At 37.8% G+C, this 27,588-nt stretch overlaps 1 protein-coding gene across 9 annotated transcripts in view; it reads left to right on the top strand.

Annotated features, from left to right (window-relative positions):
• The window catches only part of CADPS2 (calcium dependent secretion activator 2), a 239,584-nt gene that overhangs the window by 56,438 nt on the left and 155,558 nt on the right, over positions 1 to 27,588 (top strand). For all 9 annotated transcript variants that reach the window (XM_031553158.1, XM_031553160.1, XM_031553159.1 and 6 more), the window contains exons 3-5: positions 1,523 to 1,603; positions 5,779 to 6,015; positions 9,764 to 9,885. In XM_031553158.1, the coding sequence (XP_031409018.1) occupies positions 1,523 to 1,603; positions 5,779 to 6,015; positions 9,764 to 9,885 (440 nt within the window). The remainder of the gene's footprint in view (positions 1 to 1,522; positions 1,604 to 5,778; positions 6,016 to 9,763; positions 9,886 to 27,588) is intronic.

The following is a 27,588-nucleotide window of genomic DNA, read 5'->3' on the forward strand; positions in this document are numbered from 1 at the left end:
AAATGTTGGTTTGCCCAGTCAGGAATTCAAACATATTTTACAATGAAAACAAGTCTCTGAGGTCTGTAGATGCTGCTGTAGTGAGGTTCCCTAATGCTGGGATAGTGATTAATTGGTTAAGTGAAGTAGAAGGAACATAACAAGTATCTCTATTGTAAATACAGATGATAGCTAGTGAATAGTTACTACCATCATAGAAAGCTGAAGTGTTTTATTAAATGGAGTTTACATCTAGCGTCTTCTAAAATAGCCTAAGACTGTAATTTCTTTTGCACTTTTGGCATCCCTGCCCTCCTAAGTCTTCAGCATTATAGCTGATCAATCTGTGCAATGGATAATTCTATTCAAACTAATTATAATAAGTAGCTTAGAAAGCAGGTCATTCTAATATGATGACCATACAAAATGACCAGAAGTCAGTTGAAGGAGAGTTACAAAGAAAATGGTATTCTGTATTTGGCCTGATGCACTGAATAGTGGTCTTATTTTAAAAAGCTTAGTTTAATGGAATGAATCATTTAGGAAATTCATTGTGAGTTCGTTAGGTGAAGATCTTATTTAATTAGCGAACCAGTTTTTGCCAGTTTCCTTCAGTAATCAATTTAAGATTGTTTTTCAGTGAAGAGCAAGTGATATCCTTAGATCTTAGATGCATACTAAATGTGCTGGGATGTATCAGCATTGGCATGGTGCCTGCAGCTACCCCTAGAAGGAGAGAGCCCCTGTTAGAAATCTGACTTTCTCTATGGTAGGCACGTGTTCAGTAAGAGGGGAAGTTGTGCCTTGCATTTTGCGGATGCTTCTGCTTCTCAGCCAGCTCAGCTGTGCAGGCCAATCCATCAAGGTGAAGCCACACTTCACCAACACCTAGCAATTAAACTGGTGAAAAATGACTTGGAAAGCTCTTTTCTGTTGAGACCAGTGACTCTGTTGTGGGGAAGAGATGTGTCCTTCTGCTTTATGTTCCTGACTTATGCCAGAGATTTAGTCATGACTATTTCCTCCATCTGACAAAATTGTAAGCTCAAAAACTGGCTATGCCTTGATCTGGGCAGTTGCCCAATATTATAGAGAAGAGTTCTGTGAATGAAATAATGTACTTAGAAGGTATAGCTGCACAGTTTTCTTTCCCTACACCTGATCCCAGAGGATTTCATGGCACCAAAGAGTGATTTTCCTTCCAAACATTTTCTAAGCTATTCTGTCAGTCCAGTTTTCTGCTTCATGAAGAAATGTTGTCAACTGCTGTTTTCACAAGGAAAGCTCCTTCTGTTCAGCTTAGGTATATAAAAGTCAAGGGAATACTAACTGCCCTTCAGAGTCCGTGACTGCTGTAGATAGTGAGTGGCTATTAAATTTCCTTTATCTTGGTAGGACTCGAAGCCATATATTTGCTTAGTGTTTCGCTAATTTTAAGACATAAAATATGCAAATAATTTCTGTTTTGTTTTTAACTACATTAATTGCTACAAAGTGCGTGTTTCTTACAGTTAACATCATTTCTTTTTCTTCCATATCCAAGCTGGATAATGCAGATGAGCAAGCAGCCCAGATCAGACGTGAACTAGATGGACGTCTGCAACTGGCCGAACAAATGGCAAGGGTAAGCAGCTGCTTTCGGATACCAAAAACATACCTTCATGTGAGATTGAGTGGGCTGATACATAGTTTGTGTTTCCAATTTCTCATTCTGAAGCTGACCAGAAGGTCGTCTGACAGCATAACAGTCTGGCAGATGCATTTCTCTCTGCTGTGGAGAACATATGTCAGCAGGGGTAGGGAGAAAGTAAAAGTTGTTTTCTAAAGTTGTATATCCTTCATCAGCAAGTCCAGGGGTGAAAGAAAGGGTATATTATCTGCACTTTTGGGAGTATGTATTTTGGAACTGAACTAGATTATATTTTATATACAAAAGGCATTGTGCAATCCTGAGGATATAAACATGTTTATGTCTTACTACATGCTGTATATAATATAATTTTAAGCATATACACTATAGTTTACATTTCCAGTTGAAGTCAAAGTTCGGAATGCACTGGAAGTAGCAAAACTATGAGTGAAGCTTATAGGTCAAATTAGTGATAATAGGGTAATTTGTAAATTATTGGTGTAAGTTTTAGAAAGCCAAGATTGTTTTTTCTGTCATATAGCTTGTATTTTGTTTCCATGAGCAAGATTATGCCCTTCTATCTTAAATACCACAGGTAGGATTGTTACTGTCCCTGGCCATATCCTATTAGAGGCTTTTTTCAAAGAAAGACCACCAATTTCAGTTATCTTCAGTCTTCTGTGAAGCCTTGGATTATAATCAAAGATGTCTGATAATGCTATGTTTGTTCTGTGTCCTTTTTGCCTGTAGCTCCAACAGTTAAAAATATTGTGTATTATCGCATGTATGTGCAGAAAACAGGATATCGTATTTACACAATACAATTTTAAAGCTTTCACAGAATCACAGAATGGCCTGGGCTGGAAGGGATATCAAGGATCATGAATCTCCAACCCCGCTGCCACAGGCAGGGCCACCAACCTCCTCATTTAATAATAGACCAGGCTGCCCAGAGCCCCATCCAACCTGGCCTTGAACACCTCCAGGGACGGGGCATCCACAACCTCTCTGGGCAGCCTGTTTCAGCACCTCACCACTCTCTCTGTAAAGAACTTCCCCCTGATATCCAATCTAAATCTTCCCTCCCTCAACTCAAAACCATTTCCCCTTGTCCTGCTGTTATCTACTGTTGACTTCCCTCCTGTTTGTAGGCTCCCTTTAGGTACTGGAAGGCTGCAATGAGGTCACCCCGCAGCCTTCTTTTCTCCAGGCTGAACAAGCCCAGCTCCCCAGCTCCCTCAGCCTGTCTTTGTAGGGGAGGTGCTCCAGTCCCCTGATCATCTTTGTGGCTCTCCTTTGGACCCTCCCCAACAGCTCTCTGTCTTTCTTGTACTGGGGGCTCCAGACCTGGACACAGTACTCCAGATGGGGCATCACAAGAACAGAGTAGAGAGGGACAATCACCTCCCTGTCCCTGCTGGCCACCCCTCTTCTGATGGAGGCCAGGATATCATTTGCTTTCCGAGCTAAGGTTTGCTTGTTTATTTGAAATGAAAAATAAATGGTTATTTAGGTCTATAAATTTCATAAATAAGAATCTGGAGACATAAACTTCCTTTAAAATTAAAAAGCATAACAGTTTTGAAATAATTTTAATGCAGATGAAAATTATGAGCATGATTTAAACCATATAAATTTTCATATCCTAGCTAATGTACATACAAAGACTGCATGCCAGCAGCTTTCAATCAGTGGTTTTCTTTACAAAAAGATTTTGTTTTGAAAATTCTCATGGTTTCTACAATGCCAATTGCACAATTTTGCACAGAATAAGGAACTCCATTCTTACGTGGTATATCCAACTCAGAAGTCAGAATTATCACATATCTTTTTAAAAATTACTTAAACTGTATGTATGTGTGTATATATATATATATATATATATACATACATGTAAATTATTTTTTGTGGGGGGACTGTCAGAGTTGGTTATAGCTGCTTGATCCTAATTCTAGCAGCTGTAAGAATTAATAAGATCACCTAAACCTAAGCAGTCAAATGCTGCAAAACAGCTATGACCTTTCTCAAAAATTAGGCAAAATATATATATATTAAAAAATTGATACTTTATTATGTATTCTAGCATCTCTGTTGGTGAAAAAAATGGTTTTCAATGATTACCTGCTTAGAAGAGAATTATTAAACTGCAGTTTCAAAAGAGCAGCACAGCTAAAGGAAAATTTCTGCATTTCTTCCTGGACAAGATTACTTAATGATTTTAAGATATAAGTTGTTAATTATATGCCATAAGTTTATTTTAGCAGAAAAGATCATTTAACCTACCTAAAGGATGTGAAAACCTTAGAAATATCATTGATCTACAGTAGCATAAAATCAGCAGGGAATTTGTACATCAATTTGTCTGGCTGTTTCTTCACATGATTAAATTTAAATCACTTGAAATCAAAGTATGTATGATGTAATGGAATTTTCTACCTTTTGTAACTAGTGGTATTTTTTTCTAAGACAAACTTTTACGTGATTCTATGCAGAGATTATCCAGTGTCTTTTCTCCCTGAGAACTGCATGCTGAAAATCCATGTTAGCGCTCTGTCCAAACACAGACAGACCAATAAGGCTTTTGTGTCCATTGCCTCCCCAGGGTCTTTATTTCAGGATGTATTTCTCATATATTCCAACAAAGGACCAGAGAGGGAGATGGATAACAACAAAAAATCACACACTATTCTTCTTTGGTCTCTAAATTAGTTTAAATATTATATGCTGTAGCTATTTGTTACAATTTCACCCTCTTCAAAAAGAAAATTAAAGGTGTGGGATGATTCATAGCTATCGGCGTCTTTATCGAGGATTCTCACCTGTTTTGTGAGAGACAGAAGTGGCTACAAGCATTCAAGTTCTACAGAAACAAAAACATCGGTGTATGTTCTGGTAATACTGCCTGTCTTCAGTTACTGCAGCCTTAAATTACAAAAGATCATAGTTAAAAAAAAATATGCAGGAAAATGTGCTGTAAGAAGCTTCCCGAATTTTTACACTGGAGTGGAGAAATAATCTTAAAAAGAGGAAAGATCTTTTAACAACTTAAGTCTTCTCCTTCTTCTCTGTTGGCATTGTGTTATTTGGATGATCCTCACAGGATAAGGTACAGTTTGATTTTGGTTTTAGGTGGGTTTTTTTGAGAGGGCCACGTATAAACAGGAGAGAGTATGTCTGTTTACAAGGGTGGATAGTGATAAGACAAGAGGAAATGGTCTTAAACTGAGACAGGGGAAGTTTAGGTTAGATGTTAGGGGGAAGTTTTTCACACAGAAGGTGGTGACACACTGGAAGAGGTTGCCCAAGGAGGTTGTGGATGCCCCATCCCTGGATGCATTCAAGGCCAGGCTGGATGTGGCTCTGGGCAGCCTGGTCTGATGGTTGGTAACCCTGCACACAGCAGAGGGTTGAAACTAGATCTTTGTGGTTCTTTTCAACCCAGGCCATTCTATGATTCCATGATTCTATGACTAGAATATGCTGAATCTTACCTTAATTTGTTATGTCCTAACTACGAACTACTCTTTTCTCTTTTTTTTCCATTTCAGTTTTTAAAATACTGACTCTGTAATGTGATAATGAACCAGACTGGGAGATTTGCTGCAGGTGCTTTGGGTCACAGTTTCTTGCCTGATCTTTGTTATCGAAACAAAATCAACTTTAAAAGTTTTAATGTAAAATGTTTTAAGACATTTCTCGTAACAGCTAATGGTAAAAGTGGTGTTTTAAGAGCAAGGTACCTAACTTTGACAGGCAATAACTGGCGAGTGATTTTTGTTTATCACTTATATATAAAGCTTGTGTTTTAGAATAATATACATTGGTGGGCTCCCACATGCAACCTGGATTTAAGGTTAAAGGATTCTGGAGGGCAAGGAGTTTCATTTTTACAAATGTCTCATTATATTTTTGATGTGTTTTGTCTACTGTGTTTGAGGAATATGATGGAAATCTCAATTCAAGTTACATTTCTTCTTGTCAAATTTACTGTGTATATTGGACATGACTCGCCTTCCCATTAAAGTGATTTAAAGTTATAGAAAGAGTTAGGAATTCAGACTTCTATTTTTATTCAATATCTAAAAATGAGAGCAAATTAGTAAATGAGTATGATCTAGAGTGTGGCATGATTTTTTTTCCTCTCTAATGTTTAAAATATATCTTCCAAGGAAAGAAAATTCCCCAAGTTCATAACAAGAGAAATGGAGAACATGTACATAGAAGAGTTACGGTCTTCAGTGAATTTGCTGATGGCAAATTTGGAAAGTCTTCCAGTATCTAAAGGTGGACCAGAATTTAAACTGCAGAAGTTAAAGCGATCGCAAAATTCTGCATTCTTGGACATTGGAGATGAAAATGAAGTTCAGCTCTCAAAGTCTGATGTGGTCCTCTCCTTCACATTAGAGGTAATCACATATTTCACAGAATGTGTGTTGACAGTTTAAATTACTAGAATATCTAGAATGCCTGTTTTCTTGATATTTTTTGTTGCTAATTCTTCCTAAACATTTTACATTGAAGTAGTAGATTATGAAACGTCTCTGAGAATTAAGAGTTAGAGTGCAATTGCATGATGCACTTTCCTCTTGCAGCAGTAGCTGCATTTGGTTCCATGCAGCAATATAGCAATATGGAAATTTGAGTCTCCCACATAACTGTATCTTTAGATGAATTCCAGTACATTAGGTACCAAATAACAAAACACTTGTTATCACAAACTCATTCACAGAAGTTTACAAACAAGATATGTTTTCTTACTAAAAGCACTTACAGAGAAAACCAAAAGCATATATTTTTTTAGTGATGGTCATAGCAGGCTGATGCTTATAAATTTCTTCATTTTCTTCAAGAAACTAGCTCATCTTTACCAAGGTTATGCTGGAAGTGTGTTCTACAGAGATACAATCTCAATTCATATGGAGCTGAAGGCACTTCAAGAGGAAGCCACAAATACAGATAGTTACTTACATGTAATGATGAGAGCATCATAGATCAGGTCCCGTTCTGAACATGTGAACATCAGGAAATGCTGATCTCTGTCTCTAGATAACAATAGAATCAAAATGTTTTCCAGAGTGCATATTGCATATTTGACTGCTAGAAGATGCCACATTTAACTGTTATGCATTTGAAATGACTTCAGTTTGTTGAAGATGATGGATAATATTAAGGAATAAGTATTTCAATTGTTAAATCATTTAAAGCAAACAAAAAGTAGGTATGTTTTTTAAACATTGTATTTTTGCAGACAAATACCTTTTTTTCATGTAAGGTTTGGAATTCAGATCTAATTTTCATTGCCATGTCCAAAAAGATTGAAGTCTTCACTTATGTACAGAAGATAAATTACTTATCCTGCTGTTTGCCATTTTGGTATTACTAGCTAATAATGTAGAAGACAAAAGTAAGCTTTTGAAGAGTAGTAACATCTATCCATCATTCCATACGCCATAAGTTATTAGTTGGTCAGGCTTGTAAAACAGGCTTAGGGCTGAATGCTGCACAGCTCCATTGCATGCTGTGCCTCTCCCAAGTGGAATGTAGAGTCTGGAGTGATGCCATCAACAGCAATAACATGGAGTATTTCTGAAGCACCTAAGAGGTACCTGAAAAAGCTTTTCAATAATATATATATTTTTTAATCTTCAAGCAAGTTTGCTTGGTAAGGGTTATAGAAAGAAGAAAAGCTTTCTCTGGACTTTTAGATAGAAATATTAAGTAAAAGTGATATTTGTAAAGAAAACATCAAAAGATAGAAACAATCATTAAATGAAAAATGACAGTAAATGTAATTTCCAGTGAACTCAATACTTGTTGCAGTGTGCGTTTGTTTACAGTGCTGTACACCAGAAATGCAGACTGTTGGGTTTGCTGAACTTCAGGTTTTTTTGGTTGTTTCTTCAATACACCAAGGTTCTCGAGGGCTAGTGACCTCCAGTTCATTGTGGGCAAGGCAGCAAAGAATCAGCGTCATTCTACAGATAACAGTTTTCAAGAGGGGAAATTTTTGTTTTAAGCATGCTGTTAACCACACAAGTCAAGTTTCTTGCCTGCAAAGTACATGTAAATGCTTGTTCTTGGGAAGGCAAATCTAACAGGTAATAAGGGTGCAAGGAAAGAGTTGAGCTGATATCCATTTAGGCTGAAACATGGGAGATCTGCTCTCTTTCATGCAAATCAAAATGGGCAAATAACAAAACTTGACTGCATTTCCTTGGAGACAGAAGACATTATTTCTGGGGGAAAAAAAAAAGGATACATGCAGAATTTTGTACTTCAGTACTTAGAGTAACCAGCCAAATCCCCACTGAGAGCTGCAGCACAGGTACATAAATGAAGAGGAAATCAATAATGTGAGAACATTAGTACAAAAACACCCTTACATGTCAGTAGACAGCAGGAGTGTGAGAGGTGTTCATCTGCCCCTGCACTGTACTGTTAAGATAGAACAGAGAACATTTAAGCAACATTTATACGTGCTTGTGGGAATGGAACTTGTGCTCAAAGGTAAAAGACACTATTCCTGCAAGTTGGGTATTTCATCAAAGAGCTTATCTGCAAAAATTCGTATCATAAATAAAATATCAGAAGATTTAATTGCTTGTGTTCTTCAGCTGTTGGACAGTTTAAGGAGTACATAAGCAAAATTTAGAAAGCCGTTCATCAGCTAATGAGCTAGTTAATCAGCTAATGACAGGTCCCTTCCTAATGAAATGCAGGGTTCCCTTCCATTCCTAGAATCCAGAAGTGCTAGCAAAGACAAATGTGCTGTGCAATTAAACTTAAGGAAAATTAGGATCAACATAAAAAAATGAACAAATGTGAAGTCTGCATTCAACAAGGATAAATGTTTGACGTGTGGAAGGACCGTAGAGGCAGCAGTAGCCAGAGGGATCTCTAGTGCAGTCTGGCAGTGATCATTGATCACTTTTATAACTGTTCGAATTCCTGAACCACTAAAGATGGAGAAGAACAGAGATAATTACATCATTGTCCCTGAACTGCTGTTATTATTTATGAAGCATAATAGGCAGTGGTGATAATTTATGGGTAATGTAAAAATGTTCTAAATGATCAGACTGTCTTTTTGCCAAATATCTAACAATTACTGAGATTTGGGGACTTTTAAAGCACAAAGGATTTTACAGCAAAGAGTGAAATCTGCCTTGGCTCACCTTAATTGAGGTGAAGTGAACTGACAAATTGCAAATGGTTTGATAGTCAGACATTTTAGTAGTTGCTTCTGACCTAGGAAATCAATTGCCTCTACTGAGACCAAAAGTAGTCATTACTTTTGTCACCTTTAAGATGATCAAACTAACACTGTTTTGGTAGGTTTGTTTTTTGTTGTTGTTGTTGTTTGTTTGTTTTGTTTTTGTTTTTTTATATAGTTCAGCTGAGGACAGCTTCTCTGCTGATTAAATGGACACAGTTTTTTGCAGTTCTGTAGGCTCAGATGGGGCTGAAAAGAAAAGCAGCTTTCCTAAAGCAAGCAGGGAAATGCAAGCAACTTTCTTTACAGATTTTCTCTGACTCGGAAACATCTGAAGTGAAAGAATTTCAATAGCTTCACACTGTGACAGACTGTAAGGTTTTTAAAAGACACAGAGCAGTTGAAGTTAGACTGTATTTGGCTCTTCTGGGTAGTTCAGAGGAGCTGAAAAACTATGGGATTTCCCTGGTGAGGAAATTTCTCACCTGGTATTGGTGGCTTTTCTCTCATCTTCCTCCCCTTGCATACCCATATGCACACTGCACCTGACTGCAGGTAGTGAGTTGGGAGAAGGAAAAGGGGTAGTGGGAAAAAAATACAGCAGCTGAGAGTGATGCTCTCTGCCATAACAGAGGTGAGACTCAAGGGAGCAAAATTTCTCTCAAATTCAGCTACTAGCACTGAAGTTATAGTAGGAGTGAGGTTTTGCCCAAGTAAAAATGGAGCAAAAATCTCCCTTCATAGTGTACGTTGCTGAAAGTGGAAAAAGAAGGCAACATTAAAACTCATCTCTGTCTCTGAAGAATTCAGACACTGGGTTGTGTGTGGTTTTTTTTTTTGCTTTTTTTTTTTTTCTTGTGTGGAGCTTACTACCACTGTAGCCATGTTGTGTAATGCTTTCTGAAGTGTAAAGGTTGAACTATTTGCTTTCTTTTCTTCAGATTGTTATCATGGAAGTGCAAGGTTTGAAGTCAGTCGCTCCCAATCGGATTGTCTATTGCACCATGGAAGTGGAGGGGGGTGAAAAGCTTCAGACAGACCAAGCAGAAGCTTCCAGGCCACAGTAAGCTGCTCTGCTTTGCTGCATACAACATCTCTTTCCTTCATATCATGGCAGAACCTATAGCTTGTATGGTTTTTACAATTTAAATTACCACTGGTTTATTCTAGTGCTGGGTTTATTCTGTGTTGTTAACCTTAAATTCTTTCTCAAAAATTCTAATATTCATATTATTTATTTATGGTGAAGTAAATATGAAGTGTGAACGCTGTCCAGAAAATGACATTGAATGCATGTGTGAGGGAGTTGGAGACTAAAGTCTGGGAATACAAACCTCTTGAAAGACGTTAGCCCAGGGTGATCTTATGTATTCTAGGTTAACGTGGCGGAGGCTTTGTGGAGTGTCACTTGTGCCATTGGTGGAAAATCAATACTCAGTAATCAGTCTTGACAAAGCTTACTCACCTGCTGAGCCTATTTCGTTTTAAATTATAGGATCCACTTCTTCCAATTAATTTTTGAGGGAGGCAGTCAGCAAACTGACTTGCAGGGGAAAACATCATGCCATCTGTAGCTGAGTGGCATAGAGGAAGAAAATTAGGTGTGTTTTTTTGTTGATTTGTTTGACCTACAGACTGACTTCAGACACTTTTCTCTCTGTTAAAATGTCATTTGGAATGTTTTGTAGATACCTTTCCAGACAGTGAGCTGGGGTTTTACTGGCACCATAGTGTGCCTTGAGAAAATCAATTTAAAAATTGCAGTTGTTACAGTATCTGAGTAAACATCTTAAAGTGAGTTGGGATGGTAGCTTCTGTTCCATTCGCACCACAGATACAGACTTCTGACAGGCAAATTTATAAGCACAGAATATGTGCCTCTTCGGGGGTTTGGGGAGGAGATCTTATTCAGACTTTCTCCTAGCTGTATAGTCAGAGGAAATATCCCTGACAAATAAGCCAGCAGCCTGCTATAGTAGCATATTCAGATGAGCTTTGCAGAACTCAAGGAGATGAGGTAATACGTAAAATTCTGTTGACTCTCTCTCTGCCGTGTGTTCCTTCTCCAGGGCTTGGGCTTTGCATTTGTATGTGGTAAGTGAGGAATATCTAAAAGCAGTGATTGTATAAAATACATACGGGTATATGCCATGAAGCAAGGCCACGAGTAAGAATACAACATTCTCTGCTCATCTGATGACCTGTTGGAGAATTTTCTGGTGGCTCTTGGTCCCGTGCGAGTTGCAGGGCTTTGTCACGGAGTGCACACCTCCAAGCTATGCATGCCTTCTGTCACAGTGAAGGCTCTCTTTTCTTGTAAAAGTTTCCCTCTTTTTATCCCCAGTCTTGAACTTGCCCATTTCTACTTTTAAAAGCTTCATTAACCTCTGATGTCATTGATACAGGTCTTCAGATTTCCCTAAATCAGCAAAAATACACTGATCCATGAATCTTAGGCAAAGCCATTCTCTTTTCAGAAAACGGTTCATAGGTGTTGTTTCTCTCTATATCTGTTCCTGTATATAGCAGACAAAACATGTCAAGGATGGTTCATGATCAGTTCCTTGTTGACTTACATACTAAAGACTGCAGGTAAAGGTGAAGATTATAAAGCCAATCAGAAGGTATATTCTGTATATTGATACATTCCCTAAAAGTTAATAATAAATGAGTCAAAGTGGAAATTGTGAAAAGGAAGTTCTGGAGTAGATGGAGTCAGTATGAGAACAACTGTAGCATTTGTATGAAAAGTGGTAAGGTTGGAACCTGATCTGAGTTTGTAAACTGATTTAGAGGATTTCAGGCTCAATACAGAAATAGGAAGAAAGACTGGTTATAGGCCATTCCATATAAGGGTTGCTGTGTGTATAAATTTCATATGGACTTGTATGGAAAAAAAAATAGCATCCTTAGGAAGTAGAGGACTGTGAGATGCCCTGAACTGTTCAGTGTAAGAATGTGGGTGAGATTTACTGGTGCTGTTGTTCTGCTATCCTACAAAGCTGTGTGATTTAAAAGGGTGCAGCTGATAGAACTCTAACACGTATCTGGTTCTTGTGCTGAGTCATAGTGTTTTCCATTATGCTAGCAAGCACAATTATGACACTGGCAAACAGTAGGCCTAAGAGCATAGAGGCAGATGCAGTTTTTGAGCTTATACAGAGATGTAGTTTGATGCAACAGAGGAGGATATTGAATTAGGCTCGAAATTAGCAAATTATGGGCAAACAGTAAAAAAGATGGAAGAAGCTGCCTATGGAATTGGAGGTCTTTTATTCCATGGTTTCATCTTTCTGTTACAGCCAAATCAGGCTACCTTGGCAGTAGCTATATTGCTCTTTTGGTTGGTGGCAAAGGGAACTAAAAGGCTTGGCAGAGATTTTATCAGGAAATTTTACAGGTGAGAGAGAGCCTGAAAGTATTAATATAGGTAGGGAGGGGCCCTCCGTTTTTGGAGGACTGTAAGGTGTTTCTTCTTTCTCCTATTGCAGCTTGTTTCCAGTCCTTCTAAGACATTTCTTCCCACTATGTCCAACACACTCTTCATCTCAAGCAGTTGTCTGTCTACTTTTATCTCCCCACACTCAGGACAATTTCTTGATAGGTATCTGCTGAAGGATAGGAAGGGATGGATGAAGGGTTAGATGTTCTGCAAAGTGAAGGTGCTGGAAGAGGTGGAAACAAAAGTGACATTCTGCTTCTGTTGATGTTAGTTGTGGCACTGCTGCTACTTGCTTTTCCCCTCAGCCCTTTGGCAGCAGTAGGGAAAGCTGCATAAGTAGAAGCCCATGAACAGATAGCCCGTCCTCCTCATACAGGAAAACCAAGCTGTCTGCTGCCCCAAGGCATGCTCACTTCGCCTGCAGCTGGGACTGACTGCTTACTGGGGGTAATTTCCAGTACCACCATTCAGATATAAAGGAAAATAATCAGTGAGGCTGAAGGAGAAAACACAAAATTCATTGTGAGAAGAAGCCGAGAATCGAGAAGAGCTGAATTTCATTGTGGCTCTTCAAATCACTAACAGTAACACATTTACACTGACTAATCCCAGATAAATGAGAACATAACTTCATATTTTATATAGAATGTAAAAGCAGCTAGATAATGGTAGCAAAGCTCCTCTACGATGAGTAGAATTAAACAGTGATGGAAAATGAATTTTTCACTAGCCTAGGGAGACTGCTGGCAAGAGCTCCAAATCATGCACTTGTCACAGGCATTTTCTGGAGTTGCATTAATGCTGGTAGATAAATTTGTGAAGAGAAGCAGTGAAAGCAGTCTTTATATCTCTTTTTTTTCATCTGTGAAGCATCAGTGTACAAAGCGCAATGCTAGTTCTCAGTGAAAAGCAGAAGACTGGGAACTCAAATGAATGGTTCAAAATGGAGTGCAAACCAAGTGACCTTAGTGTGCAGATTAATAGAAGCATGATTCAAGTTGAGCCTGATTTCAGGATTTATTTACTTCCAAAATGCTGAATATTTCACTTCATGGCTTTTTAGATATGTATTTAATTATCCTTCTGAATCCTTGGATGTTTCTATGAGAGTAAGAAGGAAATTAGAAAAAATATTTGTTACTCAAGTGAAAATGCCCAAGTAGAGTCCCAGAGAATAAAAACTCAGTTTATCATTAAGAATTTTTTTTCTGCTTTCATAGAGCTTTTAACCCCTGCCTGATTTCTGTCTCTGATTTATTTTTTTTTTAAGTTTGCATTGAAGTGCTCCATACAAGTGTTTTCTTCTTTAGCAAGCTGAATGGAGCTGCTTCTGTGTATGCTACTGGGCAGTTAATGATCGTTCTCAGATGCAAATGCTATAAAATAATATAATTTAACTGAGCTTAAGTCTTGGACAGTTATACAAACAGATCAGTTACACAGCTTCCAATTCCTGTGAAATATTCTGCATTCCTTCCAACTGTTTCTAGCCTTTTAGCCCCGCTGAAAATCCCTCCAGCAAAGCCTGTGACCTTTTCTGGCAGACATCAGTAGCAGAGCCTTCAGAGGACCCCCTTCAGCTCCAGGACTCTTTGCATCATTTTGTTGCAGTGGCTACACAGGAGGTGTCTTGTAAAATCCAGCACTAATTTCATTCTTCAAATATTACTGATGTGGCTGTTTTCAGTCGTGTGGAGTCTGGTGTCCGCATGTTTTCTTATCATTGATTTTATTCATTCTGAATATTAAATAAGGTCATTTCTTGAAAATGTTATCTTCTGGATATGGACAATCATGCCTAAAAATAAAAGTTGGGAATATGTTGTTTTTATTGCTACAGTTGTTAATCTGTTGTCAGATGTTTATGAAGAAGGAAAAGATCCTGTCTGAGATGATGAGAAAATTTTGATGCAACAAGCATTATGTAAATAAGACAAATGAGTTGATCATTTCTGACTGTATAACCTTGTAAAAATGGCTGTTATATTAGAAATATGTGAAGAATGTGTGATTAAGTATCTGACCAGAGGAGGCAGGGAACCTCAGTCAAGACTGCAGGAGTAAAATAAATGCTGCTCACTTTCTTTTTATGCAATATTGTACCAACATTAATTCCATAAAGTATTTGAAGTGTGACAATACTTGCAGACACATAATCAAAGATTATTTAGTAAGATTTTATAGAAGGGTGTTGTTATTTTATTTATTTTTAAAAGGAAAATAAAAGCTTAATTTCCAAGACTTAGAACTTCCTGAAATGACATGATCACTCTAAAAAGACATGAATCTTTTTAATATATTTTGTTGGTGATATTTTCATGAGTTGACCTAAGATGTCCCTATGGGGATAGGCCGAATTTTGGGGCTCTTCAGCACGGAGAAGAGAAAGGTCTGGGGGAACCTTACAGTGGCCTTCCAGTACCTGGAGGGGCCTACAGGAAAGCTGGGGAGGGACTTGTTGTAAGGGCATGTAGCAGCAGCATGGGGGAAACGGTTTTAAATTGGAAGAGAGTAGATTTAGCTCAGATATCAGGAAAAAATTGTTTACTGTGAGAATGATGAGACACTGGAACAGGTTGCCCAGTGAGGTTGTGGATGCCCCCTCCCTGGAAGCATTCAAGGCCAGTCTGGATGGGGCTTTGAGCAACCTGGTCTAGAGGGAGGTGTCCCTGCCTTATAGCAGGGGGTTGGAACTAGGTGATCTTGAAGGTCATTTCTAACCCAAACCATTCTATGATTTTATGAAGTTCCTGAAGGGGAAAAGGACAGACATTTATAAGATTTAAAAGTCACCTTCCAAACATCAGATGGTTTTATTCTTGCATCATAGTCACTGCTACTTTATAATTTTTATTTTTGGTTGAGGGAAACAAAGAGGTGATCCTGTCTACGACCATCACAACGTGGTTGCATGACACATATAATGCAGTACCTAAGGAAAAAGGGGAGGCATGCATTTTTTCATCTACTATTCATCTGTGTCTAATTTGTCTGCATAAATAAGATTAATTTTGATCAGCAATACTTTAATTATACTGTTAAGCGTTCAGTAAGCATTCTGTATATTGTTTGCAGTAATCCATCTTTTTGCTTTTGCACTGGAGGAAAAGAAGGGTGGAACAGTTGTCTCTGCCTTGTATTGCTTTGAGTCTTGAGTATAAAACTGGAGACTGAATACAAGAAGAAATGAGGGACAGAAACACAACCACTTGCTCATCAGATAGACTGTAATCATAACGTTCTCTTCTTGGCAAACCAACCATTTCTTCTAAGGATGTGAATATTTTTTTCTAGGTGATTTTTTTTGTTAAAATGAGTATCTTTGCACATGGGACTTTTACAGAGGGATAGTGAGATTGTGGTTCCATCACGCCTCATTTAACCGTACTCAGCTTGTTGCTCACATGCTTTCCATTACACCTCTTGAGGATAAATAATCTTTAGAATTTAGCTTCTTAAACAGTGTCTTTTATTTGATGGATTCCACCTGTTCTTTTGACTATCAGTGCTGTAAGTTTTTTATTTTAATTGCAGATAATAGCAGTGAAATCCCAAGCTGATTTTACAGAGGATTATAAAGTGGAATTATTCAGCATATTTGGCATCCAAACTTCTCTTCTTTAATACATAAATTTATGTATTGCTGTAATACAGCAATTTATGTGTCATTTACAAAAATGAGGCTGTATATAAGAGAACCTCCGTGTATTCCTACTAAAATTATTTCAAAGACTAACACATAAGAGACATGATTTCTAATTATGTTAACATGGATAATGTAGTATGCGTTTGGTTAAGTTGGGCATCATCTTTCACTACGTATTTTGGAATCTTAGGGAAGTGAAAGGGGTAAAGATCTTGCAGGAAACAAGGTTCATCTGCTTTCATAAGCCAGATAGGAGTAAATTACATACTGATTCTCCTTATCTTTGAAGGATAAATTCCATCTTTCGTCTTGGCATATGTCAGGAAGTCTTTCTTCTTTCATTGTCATGATTGGAGCAATTCTCAAAATAAGATGGAAAAAATTACCTTGTAAAAAATTGGGTGCTGCAAGCAAGTATTGTATATGCCTGTCCAGTGTCCAGCTGCAAGGAGAAACAAAATTGCCAGTAGAAAATTAGCTGATGCTTTCTCGGTTCTGCAAAGGAAAAAATGTGAGAGGAAAATACGCGTTTATCCCAGCCTGTGCTCTGGATTAATGATGGAAGTTTTTCACAGGAGGGATACGGATTCAGCTGAAAATTTACATAACAGTTTTATTCAGCTGTTCTTGTTGCCTGATCAATTTCTTGCTCCTTTAAAAAAAGGAAATACCTCATCAGCTCACATATAAAGATCAGTATGATATCCACAAGAAAAAGAAAAGGTGGGATTTCTAAAGTAAGTAATTGTGTATGCTACATTCTAGTATTGATTACTATTTTATATTGTCTAGCAGGTATTCCCCTCTCTTACAGAGAAATATGAATTTTCTCCAGGCTTCTAGCCTTAAAAGATATATGAAACTCAACTGGATAGTAACTTGAGCAACCTGATCTGACTGGCTTTGTGCTGATCTTGAACTAGGTGACCTCCAGAGGTTCCTTCCAGCCTAAATGTTGCTGTGATTCTGTGATTAACCTCCAAAATATTATCTTGTAATCTTGTTTAACAAAGGGACGTGAGAAAAGCACTGTTGTTAGAAAGGAATATTCACAGATCTGGTACAAGTGTGGTATGGAATAAACTGGGATGAGAGGAGGTAATTAAAGTTGGCTGAAACTTCTACTCTATTTGGACAGTTATCAATAAACATAATCCTTCTGCCTCTAGGGCATATATATTTTATCTTCTTCTCTTCAGTCTTTTGATTGTTCTGGCTAAATCCTGGTTGCTATTGTGCTTCTGTGTGCTGAACATGTTAATAACTGACTGAAAGTGACCAGGATTTCTCCTCTTGTATGATGTTTGCGCTCTTGAAAACTGTGGTTTGGTGCACTGCATCCTGCTGCAGCCAAGCAGAAGTCAATGGGAAAGGGGCTTTCCAGCGCTTCTTCCCAGTGGGTTCTCTGTACGTAGTGATATTAACTTCCTTCATCTAGTGACACTGCTGAGCTATTCTGTGAAATAGCTCTTTCTTGATACCATAATAAGTGTTTTGTCCTTTCCTTTTTTTAAAATAATTGGCAAATTACTTCATCTCCCAAATTCTTCATCCCAAACTCTTTCTCATATTCCCTAAAATCTAAGGGTTTGAGAGCTTTTGGTACTTTTTTTTTTTTTTTTTTTTTTTTGAGAAAAATTGTGAAAATCTAACAAACCCAGGGTTTTGGCAGACTATCAACCTTCGCTCAAGCATAACATCACTACTCTGATACAATGGCTGTTTGGGGATGACTCTATCCTTTTACAGCGTAATAAATGCCTTGCAAGGCTGAGATCAGTTTTATGTTCTGTTTTTTCAGTGCATTTTGGAAACCTTGGGGCTTGAAGCTGCATGTCCTGCTGTTATCACCTTCAGTCTAACAATTAAGGCTTGAAGAAAGGCAGTATTTTCACTGCTTAATGAACGTAATGTGTTTGTTTCCAGTCTCACTCCCACCTGATCCACAGCAAATGCGATTAATATTTTGCAGGCAGGCATAAGCTTTTCTCTAACACTGCACTAAAGCATCTATGGATGTGTGATCCAGCTTCAAACTGGAAGGCGTTTAGCCATGAATAGTGTGGTGTTGAGCCAAAGCCAAATGCTGCTTAGAAGAAAAATGCATTGGATCAGTCCAAGCATCAAACTAACATATCTGCATGGTCTTCGGCTGGGTTAGAGTGAGGTCAAAGACAACTTATGTCTGCCTGCAACACATCACATGGCAGGATGGATGTCTATCAAAAAAGGCAGGGGAGGAACACATTGCCTCCCATTTTACCTCAAATTCTATTCATCTCTGGAAAACTGAATTACTGAAAATTGTTCTGGGTAATTGTGTGGAAGAAAAGTTCCTTAGGATATCTGTAAGCTTTGATGTTATTAAAATGTCCCATTTTATATTTGCAAAATATGCCATTCTTCTGTCTTTGTCTGAAGTGACTTTTCAAAAATTTGCTTATATTGATGGAAATAATTTATAAGTATTTGACCAGATGCAGTGTTCAAACTGGAACAGATTTGATATTTTTTATTCAGTTTTGTTGTTTTGGGTGAAGAGAAAGGAAGAGGATATTGAAAAAAGAAACCTTGAAGATTTTACTTTCAATCCCTATTCAGTTTAAGAATACTTTGTATATCTCAAATTTTTGTGACAGTTTTTCATTTTAGTGTGAGCAGGCTCTTCTTTCCTGTCACTGTGTTAGTATGTGCATGGGTTCTCGAGCATAAGGATGTCGAGCGCCCCAGTACTTGAAGAATACAGAAAAGTCTGCTGAGCAGATGTTGTCACAAATGAATGATGCACTTCACTCACAAGAGAGAAGCAGCAGTATGTTTTATTGGTATAAGACTAATTAGCAAGGCTCAATGGTTAGTAAATCAGTAGTTTAACAAGGTTCAGTGGCCAGGTATACTCAGTTACTTACTGTGTAGAGGACGAGGTCACACAAAATTGTCAAGAAGACTCTCCTCTTGAATCCTGACGCTCAGAGCAGATTCCCTTGCTTTTTAGACTCCTCGAAGTTCTACCTACTCATCAGCCATATTTTGTTTGGAGCATGCTCAATTAACCCCTGGTTTTTGTGGTGTTGTCTCCCCAGAGTCCAGCCTGAGCAGGGTGCAGCCATTGCTAGCACCATTGGTGCCTATTGCTTGAGCAGGGTTAACAGTGAGCAGTCAGGTTGCGGAGTGGGGAGTAAACTGTTACAGATGAAGAAAGAAAATTTATAGATCTTAAAATTTTGGAATAACTACTTAGCATATAAAGTGTGATTCTCCAGGTTAATGTGCCTGCTTGAAAGCATTGCCAGCAGATTGAGAGTAGGAGTAGCTCAGAAACAGAGGCAGAATAATGTGGACAGCTGATGAGAACAGTAGGTGTCAGAAAGGAAAAAAGGAGCTTCAGAATAAAAGAGAAGTGGTGGAATGCCAGATGGAATACTGAAATTTTCTGATTTGATTTCTGGGTGTTCCCTGATAGACTGTGCAGGCTCAGATAAGTCAGTCTATTTTGTGATTTGCTTTCCCACATCCTTAGACTGAGATGACAATATCTATCTGCTTCATCAAATTGCTGACAGTGCATCGACATTTATACAGCGTTTGGAAGCTTTAAAGTGTCACACAAATACTGAAGAACATTAAAAAATAGGCCTTGCAACTTGTAACAGCGTTGTGACGGATCCATTTCATTCTGTTTCAAGACGTAACTAAATATATGTATAGAAACTTTGAGATCATAAATGGGCATGTTTTGCTTTTATATCTGTCACCAGTCCCTAGCTGGATTTGAAACTCAGTGGGAGACAGGAGTTAGTGCCTCTCATAAATTCTTCACACAAATATACACTGGTGGTTCCCAGCACCCAGAAATGTGTCAGTCTTGTTGCACACCCTTAAAAATCTCCATCCTGACTTGTCTTGGTTGCCTGCACTGAAAGTGAGATGGAAAAGCAATACTGCGTAATAATTTACTCATAGTTTTATGCTTGTTTGAAAATACCTGCCATAATAGCGTTCTGTAAATAGTGTTAGAGTGTAGTGTTTCCATTTTTTCAATGAAGAAAATGTTTTCAATGTCGCTTTTATGAGGGCTGCTCTGAAAGTAGTGCCTCCTAATTTATGATGTTGGCCTACGATGTCAAAGGCAGATGTTCGTTGTATGGCAGTAAAGATGGAACCTTCCCATCAGTATTCCATTACGTGTTGTTGCCATGTGGCAGATGGCAGCAGATGGTGTCTGATATGGAAGTGCCTAAAAAGTAAAGGTGTGTCATTGAATTCCTCCATGTGGAAAAAATGACACCCACTGTCATTCATCAATGCTTGTTGAGTGTTAATGGAGACCAAACAGTGGATATGAGCACAGTGAAATGGTGGGTGGTGTGTTGCAGCAGTTGTGAACGCAACAAGAACGACAAGTTGTGTTCTGGATGGCCATGTACAGCTGTATAGCATGACATGAAGATCATCTTGGTCAGTTCATCCGCACAAATTGACAGATTATAACCAGGGAACTGGGTATGAAGCGGAATATCAGCTTCAGTGCATTGGAAACACTGGTGGCAGTGTTGGAATATTGCAAAGTATATGCGAGGTGGATCCCACAAATACTCACAGAGGAGAAAAAATATCGTATGCAAGTTTGTCTGAACCTGTTGGACCAATATGAGGTGGAAGGTGACAGTTTCCTGGATTGCATTATTACCAATGAGATGTGATGTCACCATTATGAGCAGGAGTTAAAATGGCAGTCCATGGAGTGGCAACATGTGACAACATGTGGCAAGCTGTGAAACTGTGGGCCACATTTATTGATGAGATTTTTAACTAGCACAGCACACAGGCTCCTTTTCGTTGCTGGTGAAAATGCATAGCTACCAGTGATGACTATGTTGAAAAACAATGTTTTGTAAGGGAGAATTTGCTTCATCAAATAGTGTTGTTGCACTCTTTGTTTCTGTTCTAGTTTCCACAGAAATAAATAGGAGGCATTATTTTTGGAGCAACATATGTACCTATGTAACATATGCTTGTTATGTATAGAGTTCCTCTCTGTTTTTCTTTTCTACTATCTATTGGAAACTTTCCTACTTTAAAGAAAAATTATGACAGTGTTGTCATTTTACTTTTTGGAAATTAATTTTTGCAGATATTAGTAATATTCTCTGTTTAAAAAGAAATATGGGATTGTGTCTAACTTGTTATTAGGTCTCTGATAAATTGTTAGTAATTTTGAGCTCTGTTAATTCCCTTATTTTAAACAGTTATTATTTTTACCAAAAGCAAGCATCCCAGATGATAAGATTATGATGATGATAAGATTTTCTTTCTTATTCATGTTGCTCTGATTATGTAAAAGAGCTTTGCAGTTTCACAAAAACAAGGTATCCTTACTTTTGCCTAGATGAGGACCAGATTTGGCGCTTTCAGTTCTTCAAAGTCGAGTTCTGGGAAGGATTGTCAGTGTTTTCTAACAGCATCAGCTTAAAAGGCTTTAATTTTGCTGCTGAATTCTTAGATAAAAAACATTCAGACTGACAGTGGCTGCACAAGATGGTGCTTAGGCAGTGCATTCAGAAATTGAATTACAGACTTCTTAGAACATTGTGTGCAGGTACAGGATTTTATATACTCAACTTTTCTCTATGGAAAGTGGTGAATAGACATCTTGGTCTGGGTTTCTAAAAGCCTGTGTGCTCACTTAATAGTTCCCGGAGAGGTAAAAGGTTAAAAAGCAGAGAAATACAACTGAGGTACTGCAGATTATAACTGCACAGCAGGGGAAGGGGATTTTAGCTGCTCATTGGGAGGCAATGATCTCACAGCTATGATTGTTCTCTCCTGCTACACATACATGGTCTACCTGTTGATAGCAACATCACCCACCTTATGTGACCACATGGATACCAGAAGGTGAATTTTGGATGTGGTGGCTGCTGCTGGGGGGATGATGAAGGAGAAAACATGTTATTTCTGGTTTTAGAAAGACTAGCAGTTGCTACTACAGGGTAGAGGAAAGGTCCATCCACTGTGGGGTTAGGATGGTAAAGGTTGGACTTGCATACTAGACATGTTAAAGTTGGACTGTTTTTCTGGTATAGGCACATGCATAGAAATACCTCAAACATGGAGGGTTTTTTTGTTTTGTTTTGTTTTGTTTTTAAAGAAAAACAAATAAAAACAAAGGAACTTAAGTGTAAGTCTTCTTTAGGTGAAATCAAAGATGATACTTAGACAATCACATGACTTTCCATCCTTGGACCTAAATGTCTCATTGTTCTGAGTTTCTTCTTCCTTCTGCCACGCATCTCTCTAGAATAATTAATGTTTCTTATATCAATATTTTGTAGTTTTAGGAAGGTTTTGATGTGAACGTCAGAGTTCAAGCCATTGCAGCATTGCAGTATTAATACCCCTTCACTAATTGACAGACTTAAAAGTATTTAAGGAATGTATCACTGTTTCTGTAGTGGGGAATGTAAAACAATGAGTCTGTAGTTCTCGGTGAGATTTCTCTGTAAAACTGTGCCATCACAACCATACAGGGAAGAGCACACAAGGCATGTAAAAGATTAGACGAGATTAGTTGGGAATATCTGAGATACTCGATAAAGCCTGTGGTTTAATTTCCTAAGCACAAGTTTTGTTTGGGCCTGTATTTTAAAAGGACATTATGATTTGTTTAGAACCTGCTTAATTTATTCCCTTTCAACTGCAATTTAATGACTCTGATACTGGACATTATTCTTTTTGCACTTTCATCAAAATAAATGAGTAGTTTTCAAGTAGAGAAATAATAAAAGGTAGATTTTTTTTTCCAAGAAGAATATTTGCAATCTGAACAGTGTCATAAGCTTATAGAATGGTAAAAATAGACAAACTCTTCTTGTGATTTCAAATATGAATTCCAAATCCCACTGATGTAAAGGAGGATATATACAGAAATATATAATAAAATAATTATGTTGCATATAAGAAAAATTCACCACTGTATTAAATCCTTGGTACTTTATAGTAAGATTCTGTCATTTGTGCATTAATATTTCAAAGTTCTTTTCAATAAATTCCATGAAAGGGAGAATGTGGAATGTTTGTATTATATTCTAAGATGTGCAAAAGAGAAATAAACATGCCATTGAGTTATATGAGACAGCTGTTAAAGCTGTGATTTCTATTGTAGCATCCTGGCATCAGTCACTGCCAAGCAGATAGGTGTTTCTGTGCTAACAGAAAAAGAAGTGTGTACAGTATTTGGGGTATCTCCTACTGACTGCATAGCTGCTGGCTTACTCTCACATTTTCTCTCTCTGCAGTTTTATGTGCGCTTAAAGATGCAGTTGTGCCTGCAGTGGTAGCTGATAATGTACAGCACTTCATGAACTCCGTGTTCACCTGAATAACAAAGTATCACTCATTTTTTTAAATATTACTTTTAGTACTTTCTAACAGCAGTAAGTTTGTCCAACCTGGACATATGATGTGTAGATGTAAAGATCAGTGCTGCCAGACATGGCAGAGAGGTGCTGGAGTCTCTGTCCTACTGTTCTCTTTCCAGATCTTTCAGCCCACCTCTTCTACTCTGTACATTTTCTAACCTAAAGATTGTGGTTACCTATTTCTCTACCCTTTCCCAGCAATACAGAAGCAACCAAGTCAGTAAAGATCATGAAAAAAGTGAGACGTGGGCATGTTAGGAAGACCCGGACATAGTATTTCCAGACTAGCTTCGAGATGAGCCCGGATAAGTAGTGCCAAGTATTCCTTACCCTGTGGAGCACTGTGCTGCTCACAGACTGGCTCTGGTGGGCTGTCTTGTGCACTCCGACTTAGTAGCACGTCCCCGCTGCAGACAGGGAATGAGAAAACTCTTCAAGGAAACCTCACAAAGTGATATAATGAAGGATGATCAAATCTTTCGAGGTAGATTTATGCAGTATATTTAAACCATGAATTAAAGCTGAAAAGGAGTCACGAGGGAGAGACCAATACACTCCTTTTAGTTTCATTAATGCTGAGGAATTTCTCAACAGTTGTTGAGGAAAGTCAGATCCTGATGGTGCAAAATTCTTTAGACTTGATATTTTGCTGGAGAGAAAATGTTCCATGTTTGCAAAAACAACATTTCTGGATGTTTGCTTAGAATAATACATTTTATAATATTCATTCCAATGTAAGGCTGGAGATTTAAGGTCTCATAAAGAAAAGTTTTGACTAACAGATTAGAATTGGAAAGCTGAGAGAGAAAATTGTTGCTGTTTCCAGGGTACAGAATGTGCTCTGAAATGAAGTAGAAAAATAAATTTCCTTAGACTGGGTTCTGTGACACAGTGATGTATCTTCACCTGATATAAACATCACCTCCTTGCTGGCAGTGGGTTTATCCAGGGTACTTTTGCAGTAAAGGGAAATGAACTTTGGCTCTGTCACCAATTATGTTATCTGTGCCATGTACCTCTGACAACAGTGATGAAAAAAATGTGACATGCTTAAAGATGATTAAACATCAAATAATTCCATTCTCTACAGTAAAGAGAATAAGAAGGTGAAACCAGACAAATGATGAATACAAAGAAAAATAATATAGCCATACCTGAGCCTGGAGACTTTTTTTAGCCCTGCAGTTGATGGGTGTTTTACATGTGACACAGCTGGCAATGCAGAGGGAGACATTGCAGCATTTGGTGTGAAACTTACTGCATCTTCTGGTTGCTTTTCTAGCAAGATTTAAAAAAAAAAAAGACAGTAAAGACAGTAATGGGAATGGTTTTAAATGAATATGACAGTGAATGAGATTCATGCTTTTGCAGTTTTGAGAAAAGTTTTGAGCTTCCCATGTAGTCACACTGAGCCAACAAGTAGTTCATGTCTGCAAAAATCACTGGACAAGCATTCATAACTTGTCAGCTTCTCTGAATCTGTAAAAGTGGCTGATATGCTGCTATCAGTATTTATTGACATTTGGTAGTAAAAGCCTGTTCTTCTTTTCTTTTTTGCTCTTTCTCCCACAGTTCAGTATCTGCATAATAGAGCAAACTTGAAATAAATATTCTGCATGAGAATTTGTCTCAAATGAGACCAGAATGGCGCATTTGATTTCCATATTTTGTTTTTACAGAAAGCCAAGTTGGCACCTTCAGGCTTACCTTCTTCTTTGTATGAAAAGTATAGGTCAGTTGGAGAATTTGCTTTCTTGCAGCAAATGTTTTACAGGTGTTGCGAATGAAAATTAAAATACATAAAAAATATTTCTTCTTCATCCTGTGCTCAAATTCCGCAGGGCACATTTCTGGCTCTTATTTAAAAAAAAAAAGTTAAAGTTATTCAGTTAAACAGCTGAAATTATTCAGCCTTACAAATAACACTATGTCTTTCTCGAGGAAAATATCGGGGTGTTACCCTTACATTAAAAGAAAAATTATATATTTGCCTGCCTATACTGAGCAGCTGAGCTTTTAAAGGAAATGTTCCATGACAGCAACTCCAATGAAATGACGCAGAAGTGAGAGCAGGAAATATTAACATTTCAGTCATTATTAATAAATGCATTTAACAGAAGACAAATGTGTTTTGGAAGAAAAAATGTTAATTTTTTGAGAAACCCAGTGGATATAATGACATTAGGGCATAGGATCTATAAATTGAAATAAGAACCTTAGTAATGGTGATCAGGATTTGCATCTACTAATTACTGTTTGGATGTTGATTCCCTGAGCAATTAGGTATCCTCCTAGCCTATTTTTCACAATTAAATTTAAGAGCTCCTTTACAAGTATGAAGTTATGGAATAAATAGCCAAAAGTATGGAAAAATTGACAGAATTCTACAGTACCAGAGTAAATAAATTATCAGTTTTATTGATAAGCTCTGTTTCTTTGGACTATTGAATCTCTTATACCCTTGCATCAGAGTAAAATGAATACGTTATCGCTTCTACTGGGGGTTCTTTCCTTCAACATCTGATTTCAAATGGTATGAAGGAAGATACCTATGCAAAACTCCAAAGAAACAAGGCTTGGGTAGTAGTAATCCACAGGCAATCATAAGGGAGATGATCTGTGAGCTTTGTATGTGTTTGCTTTGATATTGGCAGTTGAAAACTAAAGTAGGAAGGAAATTACTTTAGCCATAAGGCTAAAGAATACAATCTTGGGTTTGCCCTTTCCAACAGAACATGATTGCTTAAATGCTGGTTCTTGAGGCAAGCTGCTGAAGTCTTAGAGGTAGAAAACTGTGACCATCTGTTTTACTGGGCATTTCACTTCAAAGGCATGGACATAAGAGGCTGTGAGACTTAGCTGAAGTCCTGATCAGCAAGGAGCATAGGATTAGTGCATGGAATATTTTCACCATGAACACTAAGCTTTATGAATTGATCCACACCATTGATTTTCAGCCAAGGATTTTCATTCCCTGCTGTAGATGGAAAAAGTTGTGGGAGAAAGATGTCAGTCAAGGACAGTGATTGTATTTGACATTAAAGGTGATCATTCTTCTGATTTGTGTACTTCCATCTATTAGCTAATACTAGCATTAGATCTTTGTAGAGAAGTTCTTGTGTGGGGAGGTTTTTTTGTAGGGTTTTTGTTTGTTTGTTTTTGTTTTTTGATTGTTTATTTGTTGGGCTCTAATAGGAAAAGTAGGAAAAGGTTTGTCTTTAATTATTTGGGTGGCCCTGTCCATGGTAGTGTAGGCAGTTCCAGGGAGTTCAGAGGCAAATATACACTGGTCCCCGTACAGCAAGAACATGCTTAGATGGTGTTTGAGATTGCAAGGGAGTATTATTTCTGGAAGCTGGTGTCTTGGGGGAGACACATCTTCTCTGAGGATGCTTTCTCCTTGGAAATCTCATTTCTGTATTGTGACAAAACCTAACCCCCTGGGACTGCCTCAGGGAAGAGCAGCAGTGCTAGGCATTACCTGACCTGCCAGTACAACATCTATCGTCAGATCACAAAACAAGTTTTCTTTCTCTGAGGAAGGTAATTTCTTTTCAGAATCCGTTTCAATTTTTCAATTAGCACATTGGCTGAGAGTAAAGCTCTGTCCACCATGAACACAGAGAGCAAATATCTCTCTAGTCCAGGCAAAGCAAGAAAGACAGAACAGAATGATAAATTCAGTTAATTTTCAGTGGACCTCACCTTTTTTGTTCAGCCACCTGTAGGACTTGATTATGCAGAACTGCCACTTCCATAAAAATTTTTTGTTTCTGTTACACATTACTTTCTAGATTTTTTCTCAAAATTCGTAACTTATGTTAGTTGAAAGTTTCTTTTGCCTTTTAGATCTCTTGCATGGAGGTTTATTAGTGTATGTTCATTTTCCAGGAATGGAGAGGTCATGAGTCCATGTAAATCATCCTTGAAAGTAAAATATTGGGATTTTTTTTGTAAATGGTGTCCTGTAAGATTTTAGCTTGTGTGATCTATATCCTTTTATAGAGTATACGTGTGCACTCATCTGTTTTCTTATTTCTTCAGTTTCTGATGATCTCAGTAAGTTAAGCAGTAGGAGACAAAACTGAAGCTGAGCTTTTTGCATTTTGTTTGCACCTACTAACATAGTCAGAATTACAGTATTCAAATGATTACCTTATAACTCTGTAGGAAAATTGATTACTTTGTCAGAGGAAGTTGCAGTCTCATTCATACACCTTTCTGGTTTTTGTACCACTGGCACAGAGAAAAACGAGC

This window comes from Meleagris gallopavo, chromosome 1 (genome assembly GCF_000146605.3).
Source record: "Meleagris gallopavo isolate NT-WF06-2002-E0010 breed Aviagen turkey brand Nicholas breeding stock chromosome 1, Turkey_5.1, whole genome shotgun sequence".
NCBI lineage: Eukaryota > Metazoa > Chordata > Aves > Galliformes > Phasianidae > Meleagris > Meleagris gallopavo.